The 15755-nt window shown below is 38.3% G+C and overlaps 1 protein-coding gene across 7 annotated transcripts in view; it reads right to left on the bottom strand.

Moving 5' to 3' along the window:
- Nucleotides 1-15755, bottom strand: part of kirrel3b (kirre like nephrin family adhesion molecule 3b) — a 211833-nt gene that overhangs the window by 74063 nt on the left and 122015 nt on the right. For all 7 annotated transcript variants that reach the window (XM_058388201.1, XM_058388205.1, XM_058388203.1 and 4 more), the window contains exon 2: nucleotides 2643-2792. In XM_058388201.1, coding sequence (XP_058244184.1) covers nucleotides 2643-2792 — 150 coding nt within the window. The remainder of the gene's footprint in view (nucleotides 1-2642; nucleotides 2793-15755) is intronic.

Raw genomic sequence — 15755 nt, 5'->3', positions numbered from 1 at the left:
GGAAAATTCTAGGCGAAAGCTTAGCGGAGGCTCAGTGGATTCACAAAAGTTAGAGCTCCGGGGTTCTACTTGTGCCAGTTTTTCTTTTCTTCAAGATTCAAATTTAGATGAACAAAGCTTTCCTTTTTGGAGAAAAAATTAAGGCCCTGATTTTTTAAATATTCCAAACAAAGTGTCTAATTTGATATTTGATGCAATTTGATATGATCTTGATGTTGATTTGCAAAGAATCATTCAGACTCTTTCAAAAAAAGGTGAGGAGAACAATGATTTTAATTTTTATTTTAAAACCTTTTTTTTTAAAAAAAAAAAAGCAAACAAAATGCAAAAAACAAACAACAAAATGCAAAAAAAATGCAAAATGGACAAGCTTTTATTATTATTATTATTATTATTATTATTATTATTGTGCTTATATGAAAGAGGAAATCCACTGAAGACCTTGTTAGTCAGACATTTTTGTGGGTGTTATCAAACTTGAAATATGTTTTTACACACACAATCCTTTAATAAATGGAGCCTGTAGACATGTCCAAAAAAAAAAAAAAAAACATTCAGACTTGCTGCATTTATGAATATGCATGAGAAACTGAGTGCTGAAAGGTCCTAGGGGATGGAAAGGTTGTAGGGATCACAATTCAATAAGTGTTATGTAAAATTAAACAATTAGACTGATTTAATTCAAGTAGCAATTTGTAAATGAGGAGAGACACACGTCAAATGCTGTTAGCTAACTGAAAGTATTCAGTAGGCTCACAGGCTATAATTTGGGCTCGTTTAATGTTATAGCTCATAGGGAGATGTGAAGATGATGATAATAATAATAATAATAATAATAATAATAATAATAATAATAATAATAACCTATAGAGCTGAAATTCAGCTCTGTATGAATGTTTATTGACATTTTTGTTACTATATGACAACTGACATTTGCTAGCAGAAAATAACAGATTTTGGTATCACATTAGCCTCACAAGCCAAAATTCTATTTTTTTTTTTTTTTTTGCTTCAGTCTGGTTGTCAGTGTGGCCAAGAACCTCCTACAGAAATGTGGCATATGACGGAAATTGTAGATGAGCAATCATGTAGCATTTCCCATAAACTATTGACAAACCTGCACAAGATTTGCTCACCGTAAACTGTTATAAACAACATTTTCTAAGATTAATTTAAACTCAAAACCTAGATGTTGAATTCTTGTTTTGTACAAAAGATACTGTCAGTTTCATGTTGGCTGATGGTAGAGATGGTCCTTGGCTCTGAGATCAGACTGTATTCATAGCAGTGGGCAGTTTTATTTTTTGTTGGTGTAAGGCGCTGGCTAGATGTGAGGCACAAGGGACAAAGAAAGTCCACGTTCATTAAGATGGGTACATACTGGGTGCTAGTGCAGCACTGCATAGTGTTTTTAGTGTTTTAGTTCATATATAGTCAGGTTGTTTCTGTTTGAAGAAATAGAACCAACTAAGTTTGTCAGAAAAGAAAGTTTGTCCAATCCTGCCCACACCTGCACAAAGTTTGACCAGTCCAGTCCGGTCAAACTTTGTGCAGGTGTGGGCAGGATTGGTCAAACTTTCTTCAAGTCCCACCTACTGTTTGCACCTGCCCATGATCTTCAAGTGTGGGCAGGACTGGTAAACCTTTCTGCAGGAGTGAGTGGGATTGGTCAAAGTTTCTTGAAGAGTAGGCATGATTGCTCAATCTTTCTGCAGGTCTGGGTGTGATTGCTCAAACTTTCTGCAGGTCTGGGTGTGATTGACCAAACGGTCTGTGGGAACATGTGAGATTGACCAAACGTTCTGTGGGAACATGCAAGTTTGATCAGACTTCCTGCAGGTGTGGGTGTGATTGACCAAACTTTCTGTTAGAAGTGAGTGGGATTGACCAAACTGTCTGTGCGGGAATATGAATTTGGCCAAACTTTGCCAGAAGTGGGTGGGATTGACCAAACTTTCTTCAGGAGGCTGTGGGATTGATCAAACTTGCTGTGAGAGCACATAGGACTGATGGACTGAAACTTTCTGTTAAATGGGTGGGATGGACCAAACTTTCTGTGCAGACATATGGGATTGAGCAAACTTTCTGTCAAAAGTGAGCAGGCTTGACCAAACCTCCTGTTGAATGGTGTGGGATTGATCAGACTTGCTGTGAGAGCACATAGGACCATTATGCTATATGGATGGGTCAAATTTTCTGTACAATGTGTGGGATTGATCAAATTTTCTGTAAAATGCATGGGATTCGTTAAATTTTCTGTAGGAGCAGGTAGAACTAATCAAACTTTCTGTTAAGTGGGTGAGATTGGGTTAAGAATGTCTGCAGCAGTGGACAAGAATGGGATTTAAAAAAAAAACACCTCTATACAGACCTCTTGCCGAGGCTACAAGAAAACACAGGAAAAAGCTTAGTTCATTTAATTTCTTAAATGGTTTTTTGTTAAGTGAAGGGTTTTTGAAGGGTTTTTCTGTTCCTGACTAGTACCCTTTTATAAATGTAATTAAATTACCCTTACTAAAAGGTAGAATTTTTATGGCTTTCCCCAGTGCATTTTACCATTCTCGATTTCACCAAATGTACAACCCTGCTCCCTTGCTCACCTTTCATCACTTATTTGGTAAAGGAACTGGGGTTATTCTTACCTGAAAGGTCTCGTCCAACGCCCAAAGCCAGGCCATCTTTGATCCACAGCACAACACCATGATAGCCAGGAATGGAGCAAGGCAGAGTGACCGGTTGTCCAGCCACTACTACCAAGTCCTGGGGCTGCTGGGAAAACATGGCAAGCGCTCCTAAGAAAAAAAAAAAGAAGGAGAATGTGTCCGTCAAACACTCGGGTGACATTTGAAACACCTTGTGTCCATTTCAGAGTTGCAAGAGCTCCATCAAATATTCCCTTCGGAAAAGGTCCTTCAAGTCATTAAAATTAATATCTCATGTTAATGGGGCAGTAGGACTCTCACCTGTCTGTCAACACCATGTAACCGAGAGCCATGCTCAGACACACAGATATAAAGTGATCACTGCTTCTTACTGGAATACATTACATGCAATTGTAGGTGGTGTCTTTTGCTATTTATGAATCTTAAGAAAGGTGTCAGTTACAGGGTGAGAGAGAAATAATCCAAGCAATTTGTTTTAAAGTGGATTCGTCTAAAATAACAAAGTTGTTCAATTAATATTATGACAAGAGGCTACATTAGGTCTAATGTATTATATTACACATAATTAGATTATGTAATAAAGTAATTGTAGCAATAACTGACAAGGTTTTGTATGAAAATGTAAATCACTTATTATATAACAATGTAAAAAAAATACTGTGCATGTTTTCCATGTGATCATGGGTTTTCTCTGGGTTCTCCAATTTCCTTCCTTGTCCCACAAGGAACAACATGCCAGGAATTGCATGAAAAGGATATGTGAAATAGCCCCAGGGTGTGAAAGCGTGTAAAAATGTGTACATCCAGGATGTATTTTGACCTAACAGCATTCATAAATCCACTGTAACCATTACCATGATAAATTAAAGAGTGAAAATGAATGAATGGATGAAATTATGAGACTAAAATTATCCCTGAGGGTCTCTAAGTGATTCTGTGGGGTAGTGGTAGATCAAGAGTGTAAGGCTCTGGGTTGTTGATCGGAAAGTTTGGGTTAAATCCCCAGCACTGCCAAACTGCCACTGTTAAGCAATTGAGCAAGGCCCTTAACCCTCTCTGCTCCAGGGGTGCTGCATCATAGCTGCCCCTGTGCTCTGACTCCAACTTCCTCAGCTGGGATACATGAAGAAAAGAATTCCACTGTGCTGTAATGTACATGTGGCAAGGATGATAATAATAAAAGCTGTCATGATGCATTAAACTTTAAGAATTCATGAACTTCCCAATGGTCAGTTCTCCATTTAAATGTTTTTTCTTTATTAATGTGTGATCATGGAAGAGGGAAGAAGGTTTTGGGGGGGCGGGGGTGTCCTCTAAACCTGTAGAAATGAGGATCATCAAGACATCATGTGAGCCGTTTTCTTCCCATGGTGTTGTAGCATGATGCGTTTAGGTAATATGACTCTGTAAATGCATGTATCTTCTCTGGAATGGAGCCACTCCAGTGCACTAGGATAAATGTCTTTCATTTCACACTGTACCATGCCTTTATTACTATGTCTCACACACTGACACATGAAGAAATAGTGAGCCCTATGTTTTGTCACTCCTATACGGATTGCGCCGGATGGAGAAATGCGTGCTTGCAGAGAAATGTAATGGAGCGGATTGATGGCAGTGGTGCTGAACCATTCAGCCGTCTCTAATATCAGCCCTTTTCCCCAATCTGAAGACAAAGCTGGGGTTATTTAAGCTTTCTCTGAGACATCTGAGGACGGCACAATTGCTACTTATACCCTTTTCAGATTCCAAGCAGAGAAAAGAAGACGTGTGGAAAACGAGACTTCTGTAGATAAGAACAAAAAAAAAGAAAAAAAAAGTGAAGCCACCTTTTCTAAAATAACATAACCATGTAATTGATCACAGGAATGGTGGTGTAAAAGTATTGTATTAGCCAAAAAAGTCACTCCATCTTCCATCCTGCTCCGAGTGCAATGTGATAGATCGGCTTGTTAAGAGGTAAACACACGTCTGTGGATTGATTTATACAAATTCTCCCCGGCGGATCCTGCAATCTGCCTTCCTATTATTAAATCAAGATATAAAAAAAAATGGACCGGGAATATGATGGCATATATTGCACCCTTCATCATTTAAGCCTACTAGGCTTTGCCCTTAAGTGGCAGTATTTATTTAATTTTATTTAATGCCTCTTCTGTATGTGCGCATACGTACTTGCTGTAGACTATTTGCAAAAGGATTCGTTCACCATGTCTCAAAGTCAGGCGGTACCTAGAGCGAAAGAGTAAAAAAAAAAAAAAATCTTTCTTCTTCCTTTTCTCATTTTGGCCATGCTCATGTATTAATTCAATAAATGTCAAAATTGTCGGTGCATGGATGCAAGTAATGCAACTCTTCATTTTTATCTCCCTTTAAAAGCGCTGTATGAAATCTGTTCCACATCTTCTTCACATCTTCTACTTCGCCGTTATGACGTATCTAATCAGGACACTTTCCTGCGGGTAGCCACTGCCTCACCTCTATGAAACACCAGGAAACCTGCTCATCGCTAATTATTACTGTCCGTATTATTTTGATAGCTGGTAACGGCTAATTACAGCATTTCCTCTGAGACTCTGAGGTGAATTTTAATTCAGAACAGATTAGTTGAGGTGATGCTTTGCATTTCAGAGGTACTGCACTTATGCACTATAAATATATATAGACATAGTGCAGTCATGATTGCTTTTTGCTGTTCTTAGCTTGCTAGGAAGCTGGTCTATTGCTAGACTAGCCCTCAGTTACTACAGGTAAGCATAAGAGATGCTGTAATGGTCTCAAAATTGCATTGTTATATTCATGCACTTTAATTATAGGCTAGATGGGCTTGTAAGATGGAGACAGGACATTAAGAAGGAATAGCAGAAGGAGTTAGCACAGACAAGGCTAGTTAGTGATCTAGTCAGAAGGAGTTACAGCACAGACATGGCTAGTTAGTGATCTAGTCAGAAGGAGTTACAGCACAGACAAGGCTAGTTAGTGATCTAGTCAGAAGGAGTTATAGCACAGACATGGCTAGTTAGTGATCTAGTCAGAAGGAGTTATAGCACAGACATGGCTAGTTAGTGATCTAGTCAGAAGGAGTTACAGCACAGATATGGCTAGTTAGTGATCTAGTCAGAAGGAGTTACAGCACAGACATGGCTAGTTAGTGATCTAGTCAGAAGGAGTTACAGCACAGACATGGCTAGTTAGTGATCTAGTCAGAAGGAGTTACAGCACAGACATGGCTAGTTAGTGATCTAGTCTGAAGGAGTTACAGCACAGACAAGGCTAGTTAGTGATCTAGTCAGAAGGAATTACAGCACAGACAAGGCTAGTTAGTGATCTAGTCTGAAGGAGTTACAGCACAGACATGGCTAGTTAGTGATCTAGTCAGAAGGAGTTACAGCACAGACATGGCTAGTTAGTGATCTAGTCAGAAGGAGTTATAGCACAGACATGGCTAGTTAGTGATCTAGTCTGAAGGAGTTACAGCACAGACATGGCTAGTTAGTGATCTAGTCAGAAGGAGTTACAGCACAGACATGGCTAGTTAGTGATCTAGTCAGAAGGAGTTACAGCACAGACAAGGCTAGTTAGTGATCTAGTCAGAAGGAGTTATAGCACAGACATGGCTAGTTAGTGATCTAGTCAGAAGGAGTTATAGCACAGACATGGCTAGTTAGTGATCTAGTCAGAAGGAGTTACAGCACAGATATGGCTAGTTAGTGATCTAGTCAGAAGGAGTTACAGCACAGACATGGCTAGTTAGTGATCTAGTCAGAAGGAGTTACAGCACAGACATGGCTAGTTAGTGATCTAGTCAGAAGGAGTTACAGCACAGACATGGCTAGTTAGTGATCTAGTCTGAAGGAGTTACAGCACAGACAAGGCTAGTTAGTGATCTAGTCAGAAGGAATTACAGCACAGACAAGGCTAGTTAGTGATCTAGTCTGAAGGAGTTACAGCACAGACATGGCTAGTTAGTGATCTAGTCAGAAGGAGTTACAGCACAGACATGGCTAGTTAGTGATCTAGTCAGAAGGAGTTATAGCACAGACATGGCTAGTTAGTGATCTAGTCTGAAGGAGTTACAGCACAGACATGGCTAGTTAGTGATCTAGTCAGAAGGAGTTACAGCACAGACATGGCTAGTTAGTGATCTAGTCAGAAGGAGTTACAGCACAGACATGGCTAGTTAGTCATCTAGTCAGAAGGAGTTATAGCACAGACATGGCTAGTTAGTGATCTAGTCTGAAGGAGTTACAGCACAGATATGGCTAGTTAGTCATCTAGTCAGAATGAGTTACAGTACAGGCATGGCTAGTTAGTGATCTAGTCAGAAGGAGTTACAGCACAGGCATGGCTAGTTAGTGATCTAGTCAGAAGGAGTTAATTAGAATTAATAGTTAGCTAATTAGAAATCTAGTGATTAGCATGACAGTTATTCAAAAGATTTGAGATAAGCAGGTGAGGACAGAATAAAAGATTAAAGCGCTGCTGCATCACACTGTTTAGGCTGTAATGAAGTGAGAACAATCCGTTAGATGCCGTTATCAGGACTGTGGGTAATGTAGCACAGGGAAAAGCAAGATATTCAGAATAAACTACTAATCTTCATTACTTGAATTGTTATTAATTCTATCTACTCTTTACTTATAAAGATTATTCCAGAAGTCATTTATGGTTGATTCATTTATTTTTTTCTCTCTCAATCAAGACATACTGGATACACCACCTGGACAGGGTATAAACTGAGAGGAAGAGTGTGCCACGGGCTCCAGAGGAAAACCTCTCTCATTTTTTGAGCTCGGTCGCATCTGTGAGCCTTCTGCTTCACTGCCCAGATGGCCATATCTTGAGCCTTCCTCCTCCTCCTCTGTCATGTTGTAAGAGTGCCAGCTGTGATGCCAGTTGAGCGTGGCACTCAGCGCAGTGAGAAGCATGCTCACTTCTAACAGCCGATTGGTAAAACCATAGAGATGAGTATGGCAGGGATGAGCAGCAGGAGAGAAACCAACACGTGAATGCTGCCGGGCTCAGATCTGCACATTAATGTGTGTATGAGAGCGCAAATAAGAATCTCAAATTGGCAAGTTGTCTGTGTGTGTGTGTATGTGTGTTGGTGAATGTGTGTGGAGGTTACACTTCATGTGTGGACAGCGTTAAAGCTTTCGTTTTTAGCACTAGATTAACTTTGGTGAGGTAGTTAAACAAATAAAGTTCATGGCTTTGTCAGCCTGTATAAATATACTGTAGCTGTCTCCATGGTTAAAAGTTATAATGATCATAAGTACAGCAGGCTTCTGAGGGTCGGTATTAATAGAGCGCTATCTTCTCATCAATGGTGTCTCTCAATCTCTTGTTAATAACTCGCTGTCTTTCCTTTAATAAACCTTAACGAAGTTGTTCCAGTCGACAGCTTGGAATATTTTAAGAACGGGAATATGTGAAAAGAGACATGCGTTCCGTCAACGCCAGAACTAATGTCTTCTCTGTCAATAGACAGAGCATGTGTCCAAGTGGAAGCCTGCACATTTTCGGAGTGAATCAGCTCTCGAGTGTGTTTTGGCATGAGGAAGATGCAGACTGACACTTCACCAGTCCCTCAGGCTCCTCTCCTGCTCCAACCAAACCAAGGGTTCCGCAGGGCACAACGTTCCTTAAACGACAGCAGCGTTTAAGCAGCAAAGAGCATTAACATGGTTCTAAATGCATCCAAGAGAAATGTCTCAGGAAGTAGTGCTAGTGCTTATTGTGCTGCTTTATAAACGTTTTTTTTTTTTCAACTATAAGAGCATTAATAAAAGCTTGTAGGCTTATCAAAACGATGCAGCACAATCCCACAATCCACGACTTTTCTTGTTAATGGTGATACTTGTCAGTGTTAGGCATGAGAAGCAAAAGTGTAAATATCTTCTCTCTTTTTTATTTCTTTTCTCATCGTTTTTTGATAGAATCACACCTTGCTGTTGTATCCAAGCAGGGATTAGAAAAAAAACATGTTACACTGAAGAATGATGGAACAACCTGAAATTGCTTTCTCTGTTGTTTTTTTTATTTGTTTATTTTATTTTATTTTTTTAAGCTGCACCTCTAAGACGTTTGCTTTTAATGAATCTGCAGTTTGCTCTACAATTTTCTACTTACTTTGGTAAATATCCAGTTTCATTCCAGGACAAGCTTGGCAGTGCTGGTCAGTGCTTCCATCTTGCTAGTTAGTTTAGGTTCAGCTATTCAGTTTTAACATCGTTTTGGCTAATGGTGTGGGGATAATCAAACACACTATGTTGATGTGGTTTTACAGTTTAGTCGTAGCATTGGTTTGTTAAAATGATACAGGAGAGGAAGGTAAAGCCAATGGAAAAGCCATTTCACTTCAATCCACAGCTGATAAATCCAACAAAATAGCCTTCATTTAAAAAAAAACTACAATAAATTCCCTGGTTACACAACTGCATTTTCAATCATATTATACACAGTTAGAGAAGGGAAATGATTTATATTCACACTCTCCGGTGTCACCCATATGAAGATGGGTTTCCTTTAGGGTTTGGTTTTTCTCATGGTGTGGCCCTCATGTCGTCTCAGTGAGTTTTTCCTCATCGGCATCACCTCTGGTTTGTTCATTATGGGATACATTTAAAATAATAAATATCCTGAATTTGTAGATATCTGTAGGGATGTTTGTTGGCAATGTCCATTTTTGAAAGTGCAATACACATAAAAAGTGAACTAATTTTACTTCACTGAATGGGAAACCAGGCAAGTTATAATAATAATAATAATAATAATAATAATAATAATAATAATAATAATAATAATAATAATAATATTTTTTTATTATTACTATTATTATTATTATTATTATTATTATTATTATTATTATTATTATTATTATTATTATTATTATCAGTAGTAGTAGTAGTAAGTTATTTATTTATTTATTTTTTCTTCAGCTTTGTGGTCCAACAGAAAACTAGAAAAAAAAAATTGTCATGTTTGGTATCATAGAGAAAATAAAGCATGAAGCGAATAAATAGGGCATCATAGGAAAAAGAAAATATATATATATATATATATATGTATAATAAAAAATATATATATAAAATAAAAACTCAGTCATGAGCTTCCTATCTGTGTGGGTGTCCTTGTAATATAATGCATTGCTTAAATAGAACAGCTTCATTATTGAACTATACCAACTAATATCACTCCATTTACTCTACTCAAGTAGTTAACTTTCACCTGGTTTATAGATGCAATGAAGCTTCTTTGCACTTTTTTCCCCGAGACCGTGGCGCCATAGTGACTTCTCGAAGGACATCCACACTCAATAACAGAATAAACACCAACGCTGGTGGAAATCAGGGGCCTGCTTCAGTCTAAATGAATTCTCCCGATCGCATATGTGCTAAATGTTGAATCAATCCCTGCTGACTGCCGTGTTCACTGCTCTACACTTCCCCTCAGTCTCAAATGCCATTCAGCTGAAGTTAATAATTAACAGCAATAAAAGTCAATAACCATCTGATCAGCCAATTTAACTATCATTTATGATGCATAGAATTTGGTTTTAAATCATATATTGCTTCAAACTAGTAGTATGCATATAGATGAAAAAATAGTTGAATTTAATGTACATGAATTTCATTTGATAAAAGATGCAGATAATTTATCTTTCATTTAGCTGCTTGCTCTTGTAGAAATTAAACAAAGAAGGAACGTGAGTATTCTGATAATGAGAAGAATCTGTGTGTGTGTGTGTGTGTGTTTTAAAGGGCAAACGTGGAATCATGCATAAATATTTAATGCTATAATTATTTTATTAGCTTTTTTCTATACCACAGTGCTGCTGAATTCTTAATTCTGGTTGGTCAGATTTTCTAGAGTAGCTGCCTAAAAGATATATTTATCTGCTCAGTGTAACCCTTGAATGTAACAACTATATTCGACATGTTGAAGTTTTCTGTGAGGTGATATTTATTTTTATATATTTTTAGATATATTATTATAACCTTTATGGAAGGAGTCTCCAGTGTTGGTGATTTGTGAAACAAACAATTAGTTTTTCCACCACAGTAAAGTCTTCAGCTTAATTATTTGTTTGAAGAGGTATTAAAATTTTCTGCTTTTCGTCTCTCTGCAATAAGCCAAGCTTGTTTTGTTTGTTTGTTTTGAGTTTATAATAAAATCAAAATAGTTTGGTGTATGTTTTACATCATTAAATGTATCTATACATGTAGAAAAAGCAAAGTATGTTGTTCTTGAACGAACACAATCGTTATGAAATGAGGTTTAAGAGGAATAAAAATATATATCTGTCATAAAAATGTAAATCACATCAAACTTCAGAAGCCTCTCTATAATTATGCACAAGAATTCTTAATTATTAGGAATTGAATAACATTCATTTGCTTAATTACTAAAAATGATAAAGAATTATCTACACAGCCCAACTGGCTCTAACATCCTCACAAGCTCACGTTTCCTGCTACTGAGCCCGCTGGCTCGACCTTGCGCTAGGCACCCAGGGCCTAGTGCTGATTGACGGGGTAAATTTACGCCAGCGCCCTTCCCCGCGAGAGACGGAGCCGTTCTCATGGCCTTGATCACTCCCAATCCAGCTAATCCACTGCCGGCAAGAGCTTCAAGGTGCCATGTCGTGATTGACGCGCTTAATTATCTGCAGCGCAATCACTAATTTGACAATCTCGCAGAAAGAACATCTATTAACTAGCACAGCTTCAGAGCGAGAGGCAATGCTCTTATCATGCCAGGTCGCATTACTTTTAAATTTGTTTGTTTCATCAATCTTTTTGTCTGGCAGTAGGAGCTGAAGGGTATTAGCATGCACTCCAAAAGCTTCTGATGAGATGAATTATGAGTTCTTTGCCGTCTCTTTTGCACATGCTCTAGGCGCTCATCAGCTAGCAAAGAAAAAGTTTACCGAAAGAAGTAAACACATACCCTGCCTTATTAGGAACACCTGTATACCTACACATTCAGGAAATTATATGATCCTTGGCAGCTGGATTGAAAATACTGTTTGAAGACTGGAAAAAGGCTAAGCAAGACGTTTCCAGTCTTTACTGGTCCAGTTTTGGACAGCCTGTGCACTCTGTAGCCACAGATTCTTTTTCTTTCCTGACAGTGGAACTGATGTGGTCTTCTCCTGCTTCTTAGCCTCCTCGTCGTCCGAAAAAGTGAGCCTTTTGTGATGTTTTTCCGCTCATCATGGCTATAAAGTGTGGTCATTTGAGTTGCCATTGAGTTCATCATTTCCACCTGCTGCACATTAGATGTTTATTTTTTCCACACACCTTCCTGTACAATCTCTACAGGTTGTTATGTATGTATGTATATATATATATATATATATATATATATATGAAGAAAAATAAATAAATAAATCCAATCAATCAATCAATCAATAAAATAGCTTGATGTGATCATTAGTTAAAGCTGACACCTGTAATTTTATACACTGTACTGTGAGACTAATTGGATAACTGAATGAATGTGTAGGTGTGCAGGTGTTCCTAATAAAGTGGACAGAGAGTGTACGTTCGTTCATTTAACTAGCCGCAAGTAGTTACTATTTATTCCCTGAGAATTGACGAAAGTTAATTTCAGACTGAGAAATGCATCATTTATAACACATCCAGGGTCAGTTATGAGTAGCTTGACCTTTGAGTGATAATTCCTATCAGAAAGTGGGGGTCACTGCCACAAGTGCATTTCACATCTCGTTTATCTATCAGCGCTGGATCAGATGAAAGCCATTAATATGTGAGTGAATGAGGTGGTGACATTTCAGGTGCTTAACCCAAGGCAAATATGTCACGCATAAAAGACGGCATGCGCTTCTGCACCATTTATTCCCAAAATCTATTGAATATATTATATTTTGAGAAACTACACCTACCAATCATATCTGCTTCTGATACGCAATACTTTTTAAAGTCCTAAAGCCAGCTATGAACTTTTGTGAAATACAAATGAAGCAGGAACTTGTAGCTGTAATTGCTTTTCTTGTTCCTCTGTCTATCAGCTAAAGCTTATTTTAGAAAGTGGATTTTTTTTTTTAACAATGCAGACTTTAGGATGCCTTTAGAGACAGAATTAAATGTATGTAAATCATTATAAGTGACTTGTAACATAACGATCAACTTCAGAACACACAAGTCCAACTGCAGGGGACAAAAGGTTTTGAAGGATCACTGACTTTATAATTAAGAAAAAAATCATGTGTGGTGAAATTTATTTTATTTTATTATCATTATTATTTTATTATTTTAAATAGCTAATTTGTTTTGATGATGTGATGAGGCAGGAGCATCGCAGATAGTTTGACAGCAGGTATCTGATTACAAACTGAACTAATTAGGCCATTTCACAACAGTATGTAACGAAACCAACGATAATCAAAGCATGACATTCACTGTATGAGGAGATCACACAGAACTATCATCACAGTATTAGAAAGTAGCCCAAATGAAAAGAATATCTGTCTGTCTCCCTGAATATTTGTCAGTGAATACTGTGAGGAAAATTTTTGGTTTGTACTTTCATTTACTGATGACTGGTTTTACCAGACTGCCGCACATATGCAGTGTGGGTGGATACATTAAAGCCTATAATTTGACTGAAAAGGTTCAACCTGCTTCAAAAAAAATAAAATAAAAACCTAACCTTCAGGACTCATAAGTATTTCCATTACAACCTGGCAGGTTTTATCACTGGAGACACATCGGCTCCCTAAGGCACAGCTGGGAACAATGGTCTAATAGTCAAATAAACACTCTGGAAGCAGCATGGGTAATATAAGACGAGATTTATGTGTGTGTGTGTGTGTGTGTGTGTGATTGGGAGGGGTCGTCTTCATATTTCCTGATCCGAATGTACAAGCTCATTTCCCGTTCCGCGTACTCTACTAAAAAACAAATAAGCCGATACGATCTAGTCTCGGCCAGCCCGATTGCGATATGATGGCTCGGGCTCTAATGAAGATTTGTCTACATCATTGCAAACACAAGGCAAACAAGTGAAATAAAGATTAGCGAGTAAGCAAGATGCCACATTTATGCCTCCAGAAGCACAGCGCATTACACACAACGGTATCGCTTCCCTGGCAAAATCAAGACAGATCACCAGTGATGATGAGTCCTAAAAATGACAAACGGTAGCTGCAAGAGGCCTTGGGGTTGATGAGTGGGAATGGGGTGGTGTGGTGGGGTGGGAGGGTGTATCTTTCTCATAATCATCTGTGAGAAGAAGAAAGCTCAGTATTCATAGAAACATAAAATACCATAAACTGTTATTGAATCTGTTTTGGCCTGTATTGTTCCTCCAAATTTTATCAAATTAGACAAAAAACTGCTCCCAGGCCTCATAACCATAAATGGCTTTGTGTCAAAGCGTTTTATTAATCTTCTTTTTTTTTTGCCAATGGTTATAGGAACTTGATGAGTTGTTCATTGTAGACTCAGTGGAAGAGTGAAATACATTTGTGTAGTAATCTGATAACCACTCCCCAACACACACACACACACACACACACACGTCATTTATTTTGAGAATCGGGGGGAAAAAAAAAGATTGGTTTCCAAGGCAACTCCTTTTCAAATAGAATTGCATATTATTCTAGTCAGGGTACAAAACAATATCTCATCTTAACATCTCATCGGATTCACTAACAAAAAAGGCGGCTTTCAACAGCTGCTTTTCCTCACAGATCACCACTACTGATTAAAATTCCAGAGCGCTGATGAGTGCTGGATTCTGAGTGATCAGAAGATGTTTCATTTTCAACATCAGCAGCTTTTACAATGTAAATCAAATCACAGCTTCATTTAAATGTGTTCTTTCTGATATTAACGGCTTACACAGGGACTTGTATAGTGGACACTTCACATTTAGTATTTTTATCTCCCATAAGTGTTTCATTTTTTAAATATAATAGAATGTCGTGTCCATTCAAGTATGCTGCATATTTCCAGTCTAGCCAAAAATTCTGAATTAGAAATAGAGCTACTGCATGTTCGAATCAACCCACTGCAAGAAAAGCTGAAAAACATTTCAGTCACCCTAAAACTCATAACATGTTTTGTATTCATTTGTTTTTATATATGATTGTTATATGCATGTTGGGAAAAGTTCAAAATCTGTCCCTTGGATTGGTTTAACCAATCGGAATAGGATGGAGTTGAAATTTGTATTTGAACTTGAATTCATATGCAAATGAGACACATTAACCAGTGTCGGAAACATTCATGATTTGCATCTATATACACCATATAAGCACATATGGACACCCGACTATCACTTCCATTGGCTTGTTGAACATCTCATTCCAGATTTAGTCCACTAACAATGTTCTAATCAGCTCCACTCTTCTCTTCTGGGAAAGGTTTCCACTAGATGGTGAAGTGTGTATGTGGAAATTTCATTCAGCTACAAGAGCCAGACACTGATTGTGGGTGAGGAGGTCTGGGTGTTCCAGTTCACCCTAAAGGTGATCAGTGGGGTTGAGTCAGGGCTCTGTGCAGGACACTCCAGGACTTCTTCCACTCCAACCTTAACCTCTACACCATGTATTCATGGAGCTTGCTTTGTGCACAGGAGCATTGTCATGCTGGAACAGGTTTGGAGTCTTAGTTTCACTAAATGGAAATACAAAAGCTATAGCACACAAAGACATTTTATAGAATTGAGTGCTTGCAAGTTTGTGCCAACAGTTTGAGGAAGAACCACATATGGGTGTGATGGACATACACTATATTGCCAAAAGTATTCGCTCACCTGCCTTGACTCGCATATGAACTTTACTAATCCATAGGGTTCAATATGACGTCGGTCCACCCTTTGCAGCTATAACAGCTTCAACTCTTCTGGGAAGGCTGTCCACAAGGTTTAGGAGTGTGTTTATGGGAATTTTTGACCATTCTTCCAGAAGCGCATTTGTGAGGTCACACACTGATGTTGGACGAGAAGGCCTGGCTCTCAGTCTCCACTCTAATTCATCCCAAAGGTGTTCTATCGGGTTGAGGTCAGGACTCTGTGCAGGCCAGTCAAGTTCATCCACACCAGACTCTGTCATCCATGTCT

Source organism: Hemibagrus wyckioides, linkage group LG04 (assembly GCF_019097595.1).
Source record: "Hemibagrus wyckioides isolate EC202008001 linkage group LG04, SWU_Hwy_1.0, whole genome shotgun sequence".
Classification (NCBI taxonomy): Eukaryota; Metazoa; Chordata; class Actinopteri; order Siluriformes; family Bagridae; genus Hemibagrus; species Hemibagrus wyckioides.
The sequence above is the reverse complement of the archived record's forward strand: the minus strand, read 5'-3'. Positions and strand labels throughout refer to the sequence as shown.